General features: G+C 46.4%; 1 protein-coding gene across 5 annotated transcripts in view; it reads left to right on the top strand.

Annotated features, from left to right (window-relative positions):
* The window catches only part of CENPC (centromere protein C), a 250358-nt gene that overhangs the window by 75471 nt on the left and 158535 nt on the right, over window positions 1–16352 (top strand). For 4 of the 5 annotated variants that reach the window (XM_088463308.1, XM_088463307.1, XM_088463310.1 and 1 more), the window contains 3 exons: window positions 7086–7178; window positions 13669–14237; window positions 14343–14642. In XM_088463308.1, coding sequence (XP_088319434.1) covers window positions 7086–7178; window positions 13669–14237; window positions 14343–14642 — 962 coding nt within the window. The remainder of the gene's footprint in view (window positions 1–7085; window positions 7179–13668; window positions 14238–14342; window positions 14643–16352) is intronic. The other variant, XM_088463309.1, reaches the window with a different exon arrangement.

Below are 16352 nucleotides of genomic sequence, written 5' to 3'. Positions count from 1 at the left end.
CATCTTCTCTTAAAGATCCTAAAGATAGAAAAATTGAAACATGTCTTAAAGCAGTATTTTCATCATCTGGAGATGTTAATCGGCCAGCTGGGGCTTGGGCAGCCAAGACTGTTGAAGAATGGACGGGGGCATTGGAAGATCCTCTACCAAATGCTACCAGAGAACAGCTGACATATATCTCCCATATACGGGAAGCGGCCTCCTGCTTGGGAGAAGCTGCAATAAATGTTAAGCTCCTAGCTTCTAAAGCATCGGCAGCCTCATTTGTGGCTCGTAGAGTCCATTGGTTAAGGTCTTTAAAAGCAGATACAGGGTCAATGAAGGCTCTGGAATACTTACCTTTTTTGGGAATATACTTTTTGGAGCAGAATTAGATAAGATAATAGCTACTCCGTCAGCTTCAAAATCTGCAGCTCTGCCATCATCAGCTACATTGAACTCTTCATTTCGATCCTTCGTCCTCAGGGATGAGCAAAAAGACAGTTTTCCTCCAGGCCGTCTAGTTATTGCAGGACAACAAATCAGCAAACTAAGAGGTCCTGGCCAGCCAGATGTCTAGCTTCTAAGCCGAAGGACAAACCCTCTGCCTGATGGGGCATCCCATGGTGGGGCGCCAGACTACTGGCATCAAACAACAACAGACGCCTGGGTCCGAGAAGTGGTCTCTCAGGGGTATGCCCTCACTTTCCGAAGGCATCCTCCCTAGACGTTTTATTGCACAACTCTCCCATCAGATTCTATCAAGGCCTTGGCCCTCCAGGAGGCTGTTTCCTCCCTGCTAGGGGCTGGGGTGATAATCCCAGTTCCTGTGGGTCAACAAGGAAGGGGTTATTATTCCAATCTATTTTTGGTTCAGAAACCGAATGGGTCTCATAGCTCTATTCTAAATCTGAAAACACTCAACAAGTTCATCCGTGTACCCAAGTTCCATATGGAGACTCTTTGGTCAATTATTTTGGCAATGGAACCTGGGGATTTTATGGCTTCCGTGGACATTCAGGATACGTATCTGCATGTACCTATTACACCATCCCACAAACAATTTCTATGGTTTGCTGTCCTGAAATAATATTACCAATTTTTAGCACTGACCTTTGGTCTACCAACAACCCCTCGGGCCTTCACCAAAATAATGTCGGGTATGATGGTCTACCTCAGGCGTCAGGGAATACTACCATATCTGGACGACCTTCTGATATTGGAACAGCCTCCAGCTGTTCTACAGCACCATCTCCAATTGACCATGGCCTGTCTACAGATGCACGGCTGGATCATCAATTGGAAGAAATCCCATCTTTCTCCAACACAGCGGATGGTACATCTGGGGGCTTTCTGGATTCGCAGGCACAAAGGGTGTTTCTGCCAGAGGATAAGATTGCGGCCCTATCATTGCGAATTCGCAAAATGCTACTCAATCGAAGGGTATCCATTCTACCAGTAATGCAGGTCCTGGGGTCAATGGTATCCAACTTCGACATGGTGGAATATGCTCAGTTCCACTCCAGGCCTCTGCAACGATTGATTCTCTCACGTTGGAACTGAGAGTATCCTCTAATAAGGTCCCGGAGGTTCGTCTCTCTCTCTCTCATGGCTACAAAAGGATCATCTAGACAAAGGTCGCAAATTCTGGATTCCAAATTGCGGATGGGGAGCAGTGACAGGTCATCACACCTTTCAGGGAAGATGGACAAATGAGGAAAGTCGTCTGCCCATAAATATTCTGAGCTTAGAGCAGTATACAAAGCACTCATCATGGCACAGGACCTGCTCTAGGGCAGGCCGGTCCAGATCCGGTCCGACAACGCGACCACAGTAGCCTATCTCAATCATCAGGGAGGCACGCAAAGTCATGCAGCCATGAGGCAAGTAACAAACATTCTGGCTTGGACAGAACGTCATAATCTGGCTATCTCTGCAATATTCATCCCGAGAGTCTTCAATTGGGAAGCGGACTTCCTAAGTCGTCAGGACATACACTCCGGAGAGTGCACTCTCCACCCGGGGTTTTTGCAACTCCTAGTGAACAATAGGGCCTACATGGCATCACGTCACAAACACAAGTTTCCAGGTACGGGTCCAGGACCAGAGAACCCCTCAGCCGCCTTAGTGCACTGGCAGTAAGATAGGACTTGAAGCTGGCGTATGTCTTTCCTCCGATTTCCCTCCTCCCATGGGTCCTCAGGAAATTCAAGCAGGAAGGCGGAACAGTAATATTAGTGGCTGCTGCTTGGCCCAGACATCATTGGTTCACCGACATATAGAATCTATCCATAGACATTCCGTTTCCTCTTCCTCTATGGCCAGATCTGTTCGCACACGATCCCTGCTAACATCCGGACTTAGCCCATCTGTCTTTGACGGCGTGGTTCTTGAGTCTTCCATCTTATGAGCCAAAGGTTTCTCCAGCTCTGTGATTCAAACGATGCTTAGGGCACGAAAACCTTCCTCTGTCTACATCTATTACAGAGTTTGTCATTCTTTTGGTAAATGGTGTTCCCCCAGAAAGCATGACCCTAAGGATTTTAGGTAGCACTGTGGGATTTGTCGGTTCTCAAGGGACTACAAGCTCCCCCACTTGAACCTCTAGACTTTGTAGATTTGAAATGGTTGACAGCAAAGACACTTTTTCTCCTCGCTATCTCTTCTGCACGCAGAGTCTCTGATTTGGCAGCGCTCTCTTGTCGCTCCCCATTTATTTTTCACCAGAATAGTGCTGTTTCTCCGTACAAGGGAGGCTTGCCTTTTATAGTGTCCCATTTTCATGTGAATGAAGAGATTGTGGTTCTAGCTTTTCAGTCTTCAGACATTTCTGTAGGTGGGGCCTCCCTGGATGTTGTTCGTGCTCTCCATATCTATGTGGAGCGTACCAACTCGAAAAGCAGATTCTCTCTTTGTGCTATATGGTTTTCACAAAAGAGGATGGCCAGCTAACAAAAAGACTCTGGCACGATGGTTACGTATGACTATCTCTCAGGTGTTCACACAGGCTGATCTCCCTGTCCCAAACACGGCGACGGCACTTTCTACCCGGTCACACTTTTCTAAGGTTTCGTGCCTTTGATACTTTTGCATCTCAGGATACTTCCTTTGGGTGACGAGTTCTCCTTTCTGCTCAGGAGCATCTCCACCCTTTAGGGGAACTGCTTTAGAACATCCCATGGTATCCCTGTGGATCCCTATGGACCCTGAAGAAGATAATAAGCGTTATGGTAGACTTACCATTGCTAACCCTTTTTTCTTCTAAGTCCATAGGGTCCACAGGCCACCCAACCTGACGCACCTGGCTGCATTGTGTAATTTTTATTTCGGGCACAGATTACCTCATTTTCTGAGAGTTTCTGGTGTACGATTGTTCTTCCTTCTCCTTTTTCCTTTTTCTGCCTTGGGCTTGTTTACAGAACTGAATGCCTGTGGCCGGGGCGGGGTATATGTGGAGGAGGACCTGAGGCATCCTCGGAGCTGAAAGCTTAACTGTTTGGTGTCTGGATCACCAACCACATTATCCCCATGGTATCCCTGAAGACCATTTGGACCTCGAAGAAAAAGTTATCAAAGTTAAGTTTATCGTAACTCTAATTATTATCGCCCAGGCTACCGGGTGGGAAAATAACTTTCTTCCGGATCATCGGCTAGATGTCAGTCTGCCAGAGGCCGCTTTTTCCCCAGCAGGGGTTCGCCTCCAAGGGGCCAATATTCTGGTGCCAATCTTTGTAAGGGGGCCACGGCTTAGGAGAGGCCCAGCTCCTGACGGGGTTATTCTCTGTCCAGTCTGGCGCCTACCAAGTGCTCCAGTTCAGGTATTATGGGGTGGAGTCGCCTTCGGACCCCTGGATGCTGGATATCATTTTCAGGGGCTACATTATCGACCTCAGGGGTCCGCCATCAGGGCATTTGTTTTGTTGCCACCACTCTTCCTTGGGACACGGAGAAGTTAATTGGGCCGAGGCTATCGTGTCTCTCCTCCCAGAGGGCATCATTGCTCCCAATTCCGCCGTGGGACAAGAAACTGGAATTTTACTTCGCCTTGTTCCTGGTACGGAACTGATCAGCTCCTTCGGGCCAATCTTGAATCTTTGCACCTTGAACACCAGATTGTGTAGGGATCATTTGCGACAAGAATCTCTCAGATCAGTGATCTACAGCCTGGGAGCTAACATGTTTTTGGCCTCCCTGAATGTCAGGAACAAGTGTCTTCACGTTCTAAGTTGGACAGGTCATCATGTTCTCCTCCGTTTTACAGTTGGATCCGGTCCTTTTCAATTCTAACATTTGTGTAGTCACTGCTCTGCGAGTGTTCATCAAGCTCACGTCAGTCATGGCGAACTTACTGTGTAGAGACGTTATCACCATCATATCGTATTTAGACGCTCTCCTCATGATGGTCGATTTAGCTTCACAGTTACTAAACACCTAGAGAGCCCAGCTCTAGTACATCAGGATCATGCCTGGATGCTGCACTCTTAGGGGGTGTGGTATCTCCATCCAGTGGTCTCCCAACCATTCGTTGGGATGTGGGGACTTTCGCGGGTGGATTTCATGGCCTCTCAACACAAGTTCCGGGGTCCATAGTTTTGTACCAGATCCAGGTATCCGCTGGCGTACGCAGGGGATGCCATGACTGTTACGTGGAGGTTATCTAGTGTGTCTATTTTCACCTACCCCACTGTTGCCACAGGTCCAGGCGTGTCAAAAATTAATAAGTGATGCTAATCCTAGTGCTTCTAGGCTGGTCACGCTGCTTGTGGCACGCAAACGTTCTCAAGAGATCAGTAGGTCCTGGGTGGCATCTTCCAATTCGACCAAACCGGTTGCGACAGGGTCGGTTTCTATGCAAGGATATTGCTTGGTTGGTTTTCACGACCAGCTTTTTGTGACCGAACATTGGACAGTGAATGGTTTTTCTCTCTCTGTGGTCCGCTCTATGTTGTGAGACCAGACTCCAGTTTTCGTCTAGCGATTTACCTCAGAGTTTGGAAACTCTACCTCTTGTGTTGAGAACAGGTATAGGTTCATACCTCCCAAGTTTTGCCTTTCACGTCTCTTGGCTTTCCTTCTAAGGGGTTTGGAGGCCGATTTACAACTTAATTCTGTGACTGTATAGGTTTCGGCCTTTATTTCTAGCTGTGTTTAACTTTTCTTGTGAGGGTCCATACCCTTTTACGAGGGGTGGTGCGTATTCAACCACAGTTTCATCCGCAGGTGGTGCCGTGGAATCTTAATGTAGTTCTGTTCTGTTGGCTTTCACACGGACTCTATTGGAGTCTTAACGTTCAGCGGAGCTTCAGTTAGTTACTTGGCACTTGGTCTTCCTTATGGCTATAGCTTCAACTCGGAGTGGTTCCGTGTTTAGTGTTTGCAAGTCTCCTCTTCTCTGCTTCTATGATGATACATTTTTTGTGTTCCAGCCGACACTTTTTTCGGGCTCTCGCTAGCACCAGGATATTGTCTTGTGGTCCTTCCTCCTTCGGCGACTTCCAGGGACTGGAATGATCTGGCTTTGCTAGATGTGCTGAGTTCTGCAGATGTCCTTGGACAAGAATTCTTTGGAATGCCGCACTGTTTCTCTGCGGGTTCTTCATAACACACATGAACAGGGTTGGCCGGCTGCTCAGCAGACCTTTTGTGCATTGGATCCGCTCGGCCTTCACTACAGACCGGGTGTTGGCGCATACCTCTAGGGCGGTGGCGATCTTCTGGGCAGCGTGACACAGGACTTTGGCGGCACAGATCTGTCATGCGGCTCTCTGCTCCCCTGTCCTAATGTTTTTTACTTCTGGCGGTACCCACTTTGGGTGTACAGTTCTCCAGTCAGGCAGTCTGAGCGTTCCCTCCCCAGGGGGCGGTTTTGAACGTCCCATTGTCCAGTGTTCTCCAACCTTGCTGCAAGAGAAAATAGGAAAATTGGTAAACTTACCGTTGAATCCTTTTCTCTTAAGCAGGCTGGGGAACACTGCGATCCCTCCCTCACGCTGAGTCGTGTGAGGTTTTGGTTCTTGACGGTTTTTTTCCTACTGGTTTGTTTGGTTGTTCTAACAGTTTCACGTGGTTCCTGCTACTCTTCTCTGGACTGTTTTAAAGAAGTACTGGAATTGTGGTATTGCAGGGCGGAGGAGGATTTAAAGCTACAGTTTAATTTAAGCTCCAGCCCCAACCTACAATCCCATTGTTGAGTGTTCTCCAGCTTGCTTAAGAGAAAAGGAATCGACTGTAAGTTGACCAAAATTCCTATTATTTGTGCAGGGCTATTGTGATATTTCATGTGGTCTGAAGATATATTAGGGGAGATGTATCAAGATGTAAAGAGTGGAGAAGTGAACCAGTGGAGAAGTTGCTCATAGCAATCGATCAGCTTTGAGGTAGCATTTATCATTATCAAGTATATTCTATAAAGTAACAGTTGGAAGCTGAATGGTTACTATGGTCAGCCTCTCTACTGGTCCACTTCATTACTCTTTACACTTCTTGCTACATCTCCTCTATTGTATCATTTGGTTGTATTCTATTGCTGAGAATTGTAGGTTTTTCCATTACACTTGTGTGCTGCTCTGCATGGCAGTGTGTTATTGTTGTGCATTTGGGAAGAGTTGTCTTGGTAATGTGGTGCACAGTGCTGATGTCGCCTCCCTGCGATGGCCTAGTGTGGCAGAGATGGGAGCATGGAAAGTGGTTGGGGTTATAACAGGTGTGTGTTTTATAATTCCTTGTTGTTCCTGATAAAAGCGCTGAAATAAAGGCTTTTACTGAACTTCGTTGTGCCGCCTATATCTGTAAGCATATATGTATGCATTTAATGTATTTAACAATCTGTTCCAACATTACTTTTATACAGATGTTACAGAAGTTGGGACACCTGTAGGAAATGTTTAATGCTTAACGTACTTCCAGTGCCGCAGAACAGCTGTTCTTAACCCATTATATCCATGGAAAAGGCCTTTCCTTACAACTGAAATATATATAGTTTAGCTGGTAGTGTACGAGTGCGTACAGTATATGTATGTTCACACACACATATATCATTAATATCTCATTAATGTATACATAATATCTCATTGTACACCTGTTTTTCTTTTATATAAATTATGTAGAAACAGCTACAGACAAAAGGAGACCCATACAGGGAATTTGCTCGATCCAAAAGTCTTCATAAATACAGCTACACCTCGACATGTACAACACAGGTACGATTTATTAGAGCACTATCTGACATATTCCAGTAATTTTAAAGTTACGTAGACCAGATTAGTTGCACAGTTGAAGTGGATTAATATATACATATTCTTCCATGAAATAAGGCAGTCACTTTCACAAAGTTTATACAATATAAGAGTATTAGTTAATACTAAGAGGTATATCTTCTAATCGTTGGTTTTGACTCCATTTCATAACAGACTGTCAACAATGGGTATCGCCTTTGGATTGCAGTCCAACAGCATTTATTATGCATCGGTTTTGACTGTCATTTGACATCCAATGTCGTTACCTGTCGGACTTCAAACCCCTATACCGCAGCAGAACTGACGGCAAACCCTCCGTTAATCTACTGCGGAGGTGAAGCACTACACAGATCAAAGCCTCAAACCTCTTCTTTTAGGTCCTTTCGTCCCCAAGGAAAGCCCAAGGGACAGTCCTTTCCTAGACAGTCAGCTTCCAACAAGGTCGCCAAACCCAAGTATCAGGCCTGGAGCACAAGACGCCCTGCTGCTGGAAAGTCAGAGGATAAGCCCTCAGCCTGACGGGGCGGGCCTCCCTCTGGGAGATCCCAGAGTCGGAGGTCAACTTTTTCAGTTCACCCAGTGCTGGGGTCAAACCACCACGGATGCTTGGGTAAGAGAAGTGGTCTCTCACGGGTATGCCCTCTCATTTCTTCGATGTCCACCCCACCAGTTTTTCTACACAGGCCCTCCTTACCTGAACAAGGCCTTACAAATTCAGAAAGCCTTACAGTCCTTGCTGCAAGCAGGAGTAATTGTACCAGTCCCGCTATCTCAGCGAGGGACTGGTTATTATTCTATTCTTTTTCTGGTTCAGAAGTCAAATGGGTCCCATCGGCCTATCAACCGCAAATCCCTGAACAAATTCCTCAGGGTGCCAAGGTTCAAGATGGAAACCCTCTGCTCCATCATACTGGCTATGGAACCTGGGAATTTTATGGTATCGCTGGATATACAGGACGCATACCTACATGTACCTATAATGCCCTCTCACCAGCGTTCTCTCCGGTTTGCTATACTACAAACAACACTTAGAGTTTCGGGCTCTAACCTTTGGCCTATCCACAGCTCCATGTGTATTTACCCAAGTTATGGCCGTCATGGCGGCCCATCTGCGGAGTCAGGGTGTCCGGCTGCTACCATATCTAGACGACCTCATTCTATTAACGGGTACTCAAGAAGTGCTCCACCGCCATCTGCAACTAACAATTGCTTCTCTACAAGCACATGGGTGGTTACTCAATTGGAAATAGTCCTCCCTGAATCCCTCACAGAGTATGATGCATCTGGGAGCCCTGCTGGATCATCAACAGAAGAGAATCTTTCTGACATCAGACAAGATCTCCACATTGCAACTACGAGTACACAGATGCCTCCACAGTCGCAGGGTGTCAATCCACTCAGCGATGCAGTTGCTGGGATCCATGGTTTCCACCTTCATCATGGTGGAATACACTCCGTTTCATTACAGGCCTCTGCAATGGCTGATCCTTTCCAGGTGTAACAGATTACCCCATCGGATCAAAGCCCAGACAATGGTGCTCTCTTCGGAGGTGCGTCTGTCTCTGTCTTGGTGGCTACTGACATCTCATCTAACCAAGGGTCACCCCTTCTGGATCCCGGACTGGATACTCATAAAAACGGATGCCAATCTCCGGGCCTGGGCGCAGTGAGTGGTCTGCACTCCTTTCAGGGCTGTTGGACAGCAATCGAAGCAACTCTACCAATCAACATATTGGAACTTCGGGCTGTTTACGGGGCCCTCAAACTGGCCAAACATACTTCAGGGGAAACCCGTGCAAGTTTAGTCCAACGCCACAATGGTGTCTTACATAATCCATCAAGGAGGCACTTGAAGTCGGGCAGCAATGACCTAAGTGTCGCGCATTCTGACATGGGCAGAGTGTTATCTCCCGGCCATTTCTGCAGTGTTCATACCGGGAGTTCTCAATTGGGAAGCAGACTTCCTCAGCCGTCACGATGTACATCCCGGGGAATGGTCTCTTCACCAAGAGGTGTTTCAACTCTTAGTGAGCAGATGGGGCCTCCCAGAGGTGGACCTCTTGGCCTCCCGACACAATCGCAAACTGCCAGTGTATGAGTCCAGAACAAGAGATGCCGATGCAATCTTGGTGGATGCTCTGTCAGTGAAGTGGACCGTCCAGTTTGCGTACCTGTTTCCTCCAGTCTCCCTTCTTCCTCGAGTTATTCAGAAGTTCAAACAAGATGGAGGAACACTCCTGCTGGTGGCCCAAGCCTGGCCCAGGTGTCATTGGTACTCCAGAACTTCAGAGTCTCTCCATCGCCACTCCGTTCCTGTTACCTCAACATCCAGACCTGTTGTTTCGGGGTCCTTGCCTTTACCCGGACCTGGATCGTCTATCTTTGACAGCGTGGCTCTTGAGACATCCCTCCTATGGTCCAAAGGATTCTCTAGCTCTGTCATCAGCACGATGCTTCGAGTGCATAAGACAGCTTCTGCTAGGATCTACCACAGGGTGTGGCATACATATTTCCAATGGTGTTGTCCCAGAAATTACGACCCCCCAGGTATTTAGGAATTCCAGAGTCCAGGCCTTCCTTCAAGCTGGATTGGATCTTGGCCTCTGCCTGGCCTCACTGAAAGTGCATGTCTCGGCTCTGGCAGTATGGTTCCAACGTAGGATTGCTCCGATACCGGATATACACACCTTCCTACAGGGTGTCCTCCTTATTCACCCTCCCAGTGGTTCCTTGGGATTTGGCAGTAGTTCTTTGGGCCCTCCAGGGTCCTCCCATTTGAACCCCTAGATTCGGTGAAACTCAAGTGGTTACCAGCAAAGACTCTTTTTCTTCTGGCTATTGCCTCCGCTAGGAGGGTGTCAATGTTAGGGGCGCTTTCTTGTCGCTTCTCTATTCTGATATTTCACCAGGACAGGGCTGTGCTTCGGACTCGCCCTGAGTTTCTTCCTAATGTAGTTTCTAGTTTCCACATTAATGAGGAAATTATAGTCCCGGCCTTTCAATCACCAGACCTATCGGCAGGTGAGGCCTCTTTGGATGTGGTCTGCGCCCTCAGAATGTATGTAGACCGTAGCTTTCCCTTACCGTACCCTTCGGGAAATCGGACTACTTATTTGTGCTCTATGGATTTCACTAGAAGGAATGGCCAGCCAATAAACAAACATTGGCTAGATGGCTTCATATGACTATCTCACAGGCTTACACGCAGGCAGGCCTTCATGTTCCGGCTTCTGTGACTGCTCATTCTACTCGGTCTGTCGGTCCCTCATGGGCAGCTCGCCGTGGCGCTTCTGCTGTTCAGCTTTGTAAGACGGCCACGTGGTCTTCTGAGGTTCTATGTATTTGATACCTTCGCCTCTCAGGATGCTTCCTTTGGGCGCCGGATTCTCCTCTCAGCACAGGAGCATCCCCACCCTTAAAGGACTGCTTTGGGACATCCCCAAGGTCTCCCTGTGGAGCCTATGGACCCTGAAGAGGAAAATGAGTTATGGTAAAACTTGCAGTACCAATCAAAAGTTTGGACACACCTTCTTATTCAATGGTTTTTGTGTATTTAAATTATTTTCAACATAGTAGACTAATGCTGAAGACCTCAAAACTATGAAAGAACACATGGAATTATGTTGTAAACAAAAAAGGGTTAAATCAAAATATGTTTTCTATTTTAGATTCCTCAAAGTAAGCCCCATTTTGCTTGGATGACAGCTTTGCACACTCTTGGCATTCTCTCAATCAGCTTCATGAGGTAGTCTCCTGGAACGGTTTTGAATTTAACATCTGTGGAATTACTTGCCTTCTTAATGTGTTTGAGACCATCAGTTGTGTTGTGCAGAGGTAGGGTTAGTACACAGTGGACACCACTATTTGACTACTGTTGTAATCCATATTATGGCACCAACCACTCAACTCAGTAAAAAGAAACGACAGTCCATCATTACTTTAAGACATGAAGGTCAGTCGATATGGAAAATTTCAAGAACTTTGAATGTGTCCTCAAGTGCAGTTGCAAAAACCATTAAACGCTATGATGAAACTGGCTGTCGTGAGGACCGCCCAAGGAAAGGAAGACCAAGAGTTACCTCTGCTGCAGATCATAAGTTCATTAGAGTTACCAGCCTCAAGAACAGCTACTTAACAGCACCTCAGATTAGAGACCACATAAAGTCTTCACAGAGTTCAAGTAGCAGACAAATCTCAACATCAACTGTTCAGAGGAGAATGCGTGAATCAGGCCTTCATGGTCGTATTGCTGCGAAGAAGCCATTACTGAGGATGAACAAGAAGAAGAAGAGAATTGTTTGGGCCAAGAAACACAAGGAATGGACATTAGACCAGTGGAAATCTGTACTTTGGTTTGATGAGGCCAAAGTTGAGTTTTTGGTTCCAACCGCCGTGTCTTTGAGACTCAGAGAAGGTAAGCGGATGGTTTCTGCATGTGTGGTTCCCACTGTGAAGCATGGAGGAGGAGGTGTGATGGTGTGGGTGTGCTTTGCTGGTGATATTGTTGGTGATTTATCCAAAATTCAAGGCACACTTAACCAGCATGTCTACCACAGCATTCTGCAGCGCCATGCTATCCCATCTGGTTTGCGCTTACTGGGACAATTATTTGCTTTTCAACAAGACAATGACCAAAACACAGCTCCAGGCTATGTAAGGGCTACTTGACCAAGAAGGAAAGTGATCGAGTGCTGCGTCAGATGACCTGGCCTCCACAATTACCTGACCTAAACCCAATTGAGCTGGTTTGGGATGAGTTGGACCGCAGAGTGAAGGAAAAGCAGCCAACAAGTGCTCAGCACCTCTGGGAACTCCTTCAAGACTGTTGGAAAACCATTCCAGGAGACTACCTCATGAAGCTGATTGAGAGAATGCCAGGAGTGTGCAAAGATGTCATCCAAGCAAATGGGGGCTACTTTGAGGAATCAAACATATTTTGATTTGTTTAACACTATTTTGTTTACGATATTCCATATGTGTTCTTTCATAGTTTTGATGTCTTCATATTAATCTATTTAAATAATTTTCAACATAGTAAAAAAAAAACATTGAATGAGAAGGTGTGTCCAAACTTTTGACTGGTACTGTACCTTTGTTAACTCTTTATTCAAAGTCCACAGGAGACCTGCCCTGACGCAGCTGGCTTCAGTGGGGCTTTGTTTCTGGTCACCGTTTTTCTATCTCCTTCTCTGTAAGATTGTGAATCTTGTGTGTACTAGTCTTCCTTCTCTCTTTTATCCACCTTTTGGCTTGTCACAAACTGAAGTGCATCTGGCTAGGGGGCAGGGTATAGGGAGATTGGACCTGTGCATCCTGGGAGCTGAGCTGAAAGCTTTAACTGCGTGGTGCCCGGATTTCTATCCACCACCTACACCCCAAGGTCTCCCTGTGGACCCTATGGACTTCGAAGAAAGCGAATTAACAAAGGTAAGTTTTTCCATAACTCTCATTTTACCAAATCCTCCCCTTCGTTCCATGTAGGCAGGGAGGACCCAGTTTTATTTTTGGGTCCTCACAATTCGAAGGAATTACAGCCCTGGTCTGGCCAGCTTTTGACTAGTTAATGTTATGGTAGGAGAACCCCACGCGGGATATAGTTAAGTTGCCTACGGACGGGATGCCGGGTGTTGGAATCCCCGCGACAGAATCCCGACCCAGGACTAAATATAGGCGCCTAAAACCTGACACCAGTTTAGATACTGACATCCGTCATCCCGAGCGCAAGTATAGCGGTGCCGGGTTAGGTGTTAGCCGCGTGGGAGGGTTAGGTATAGGCACCATGGGGGTTAGGTTCAGGCACCAAGAGGGGAGGGTTAGGTTTAGGCACTAATGGGGATGGTTAGGGTGCAGGGTTGGGTGAGTTAGGGTTAGAAGGGGGAGGGTTAGCATAGCTACATACCTTTGTTGGGAAACTGAGCATCGGGATGCCGCTGTTGGTATTTTGACAGCTGGCACCCCTTCTGCCGGTATTTCATATCCATACCCCTAGGCTGTGTCTCTCTTCTATGGCATTATCCCCCGGCTTGTTCAGCCTTGTGTTGGTTATTGGAAAATACTGAGAACCCCACACCATTTTTTCTTCCTATTTCCCAGTACCAACCCAGGATGAGAGATCCCGGGCTTATTACTTATTTGGGGGGCGACCCCAAGCTCCTCTTCTTTTTTTTTTTTTTTTTTTTTTTTTAATCGATTGGTTGTCCGATGTTCTAAAGTTGGGCATTTGCTCGGTTTTGCCTAAAGTAAATGGTCATTTTGGAAACCGACAAAAAAATCGCTCAAAACCCCAAAATCGACCTTAAGTAAATATACCCCTAAGAGAGCTTATAATACATGTTAATTAACATTGTGTTTTGTTATCAGCACAGGTAGTATATGATATTGTAAAATTGCTATCTGTGCTGCCGCTTGATAAAATGACTTTTATATTTGTGTTTTTAAAAAAAAAAAAAAATAGGTTTTCATCGATTGTCTCTGAACCTTCTACTTCAGTTGCCGTTGAGCCTGTAGATGCAGATTTACAAATTGACAACATTTCAGATTTTAAGCAACACGTAATTCTGCCATTGATTAAGTCAAAAGTTGGGAGCAACATACGTTCGACAGAGAGTTCAGAAATTTCTGTACACAAGCATAATGTTCAGTTCAAAACTGTAATGCCTCAAAAGGAAAGTCTTGAAAAAAATGTGCAGTTGGATGAGGATTTTTCCCCAGAAGAAATGGCAACAGTAAATTTCTTAGTTGAGGAAGACTTTTTAGAGGGAATAGAAAATCAGGATGATCCAAGACCAATTTACACTGAGTGCAAAGCAGAAGAACATTTAAAAAATGGTGCTTTTCTACGAGATGTTGCACAAGAACCTTTATTTGGAGAGCATTTATCTCAAAAAGACCCAAACTTAACCAACAAAATGCCAGAAGATCCACGATCAAAACAAAAAAGGCAAAGTTCTAGAAAGACTGCTTTGATAGAACAAATTGTTTCAAACCTTGAGAATAATAAAGCTTTACTTTCTAAATCAAGAGGTAAGTGAGAGAAAACAGGAAGAAATAATGTCAGATTGTTGAAATTGAAAAACAAAAAAGTGTAAATGCCTTTTACTGTCATCTCCGATCCTTCTGTTAATCTAGCTGTGACTGAGAGTGATGATGAAGAGGTTGACATTGTAGACATCTCAAACTTGAAGAAACAGATCATTCTGCCACGTCCTGGCAAGACAAAAGCTGCGAGAAGTTTACAAGCTGAAAGTGATAATGCCCAAGAGCCTTTATTTGGAGAAAATTTATCTCAAGAAGACTCTAATGTAACCGAAAAAATGCCAGAAGATACACAATCAAAACAAAGAAGGCAAAGTTCTGGAAAGACTGCTTTTGTAGAACAAATTGTTTCAAACATTGAGAATAATAAAGCTTTACTTTCTAAATCAAGAGGTAAGTGTAGTGGAAAATTTACATTACCAATGCGAGAAAATAGGAAGAAATAATGTCAAATCTGTTTCATCAAGAACTTAATTTATAAATGGATGTAGGAAATGTCTTCATTTTTATATACTATTATTTTATATTCCTTTAGGACAACATTATGACCATTATTACACCACCATTATTCTGTTACATTTAGTAGGGGACTAATTCATGTTGTGAGACCACTATGTGGAAGTACTGAAGTATTGATTCCTATCCAACAGTACATGATAGCTATTTGCTATTTCTACTACGGGTTCCTTAGGGTCCACAGGTGACCTTGGGGTATAGGTGATGATGTAGGCATCGGGCACCATGCAATCAAATTATTTTCCTCCCAGGATGCACTGGTCCCCCTCCATACCCTGCCTCCCAGCCAGGGCAATATTCAGTTTAGTGTGGTGCCCCGGCCGGAGAGGTTGGGGAGCACCGGACATCAATTAAAGAGGGGCTGTAGAAGAAGCCCCTGAAGATTAAAGACTCTGCTGACTGGAGTCAGCGGGGTGAGCGGCGGCCCTGACAGTCCAGTGGAAGTCAGGACTGCCGCTCCTACACCTCCCCCCGCCGGAGCCGCGTCCCGGCATAGAGCCGAGTGTCTCGGCAGGGAGCGGAGTGTCCCTGCTAGCACGTAACACCGGCTCCTAGGGCTGCACAGCGGGGGGAGGTGGAAGCGGGCGGTATCCCTGAGTAAGGGAACCTGCGCAAGGCAGCCTATTAGCGCCGGGTAGGTAACGCCCGGCGCCGGCCAGCAGTGGCGCTCGGCCCCCATACCCTGGCGCCCACTAGACCATCAGGGACACATAACCGCCGGACTCTGGAGGAGGAAGGGCACGGCGTCCCCAGCGGATCTTAGCCTGGTCGGGTGAGATGGCACGCCTGCACAGCAGCCGGCCCCTCCCCACCACTCAGCGCGGCTTTGTTCCGCTCTCATACCATGCTACAGTGGAATCCTCCTGCAGGCACCACACCCCAGCAAGCGTTTGGTGGCCATTTTCCCCAGGCAGCGGTGAGTAGCTGGTGTCCTGTGTTCCCCTGCATACTGATTCGCGGGTTCGGTATGTAGTTGCAGCCTTCAGTAACCCCATTTTAGTTTTGAAGTAGATTTGCAGCACTTTTAACCCTGTCAGTCTTCATTGGCTTTATGGTTGATTTAAAGTGCCAGGTAGTGCAGAGTTTTTCCTCCTGCATTGTTTGTGACTGTTTGCTAACATCTGAATGTGTCTGCTTTGCTTTCTACTAAAAGTTATTGCTGTACACTGTTTTTCTGTTATCCTCTGAGTTGCTGTTTTAGTCACAAGCAGTTTTGGTGTACACTTGTACCCTTATTTACACACCTATATATATCTGTATATATCCTTCACCATGTCCAGCGGTGAGGATAATACCCGGGTGTCTATCCCCGCCTTGCAGTCCTGTGTGCGTTGTGCTGCTGGCATTGGGGAGACTGATGTGCTGCGTGAGGGCTTATGTGGTAGGTGTTATGTACTTCCGGGTCCCTCTTCAGTCCTCGGGACTGTGCAAGAACCTCCGTGGGCGTGCTTTGCTCAGGCACTGCAGACGCTTATGGTTCGCATGACTGTGCCCCCTATAATCCCCCAAGTGGGGTCTTCACAACAACCACTGGTTCTAGCTCCTATGCCACAGAACTAGTTGGTACCGTAGGTGGTTAATGTACTT

Source organism: Taudactylus pleione, unplaced genomic scaffold (genome assembly GCF_031769625.1).
Source record: "Taudactylus pleione unplaced genomic scaffold, aTauple2 ptg001339l, whole genome shotgun sequence".
Lineage (NCBI taxonomy): Eukaryota > Metazoa > Chordata > Amphibia > Anura > Myobatrachidae > Taudactylus > Taudactylus pleione.
This window is presented reverse-complemented; position numbering and strand designations above follow the sequence as displayed.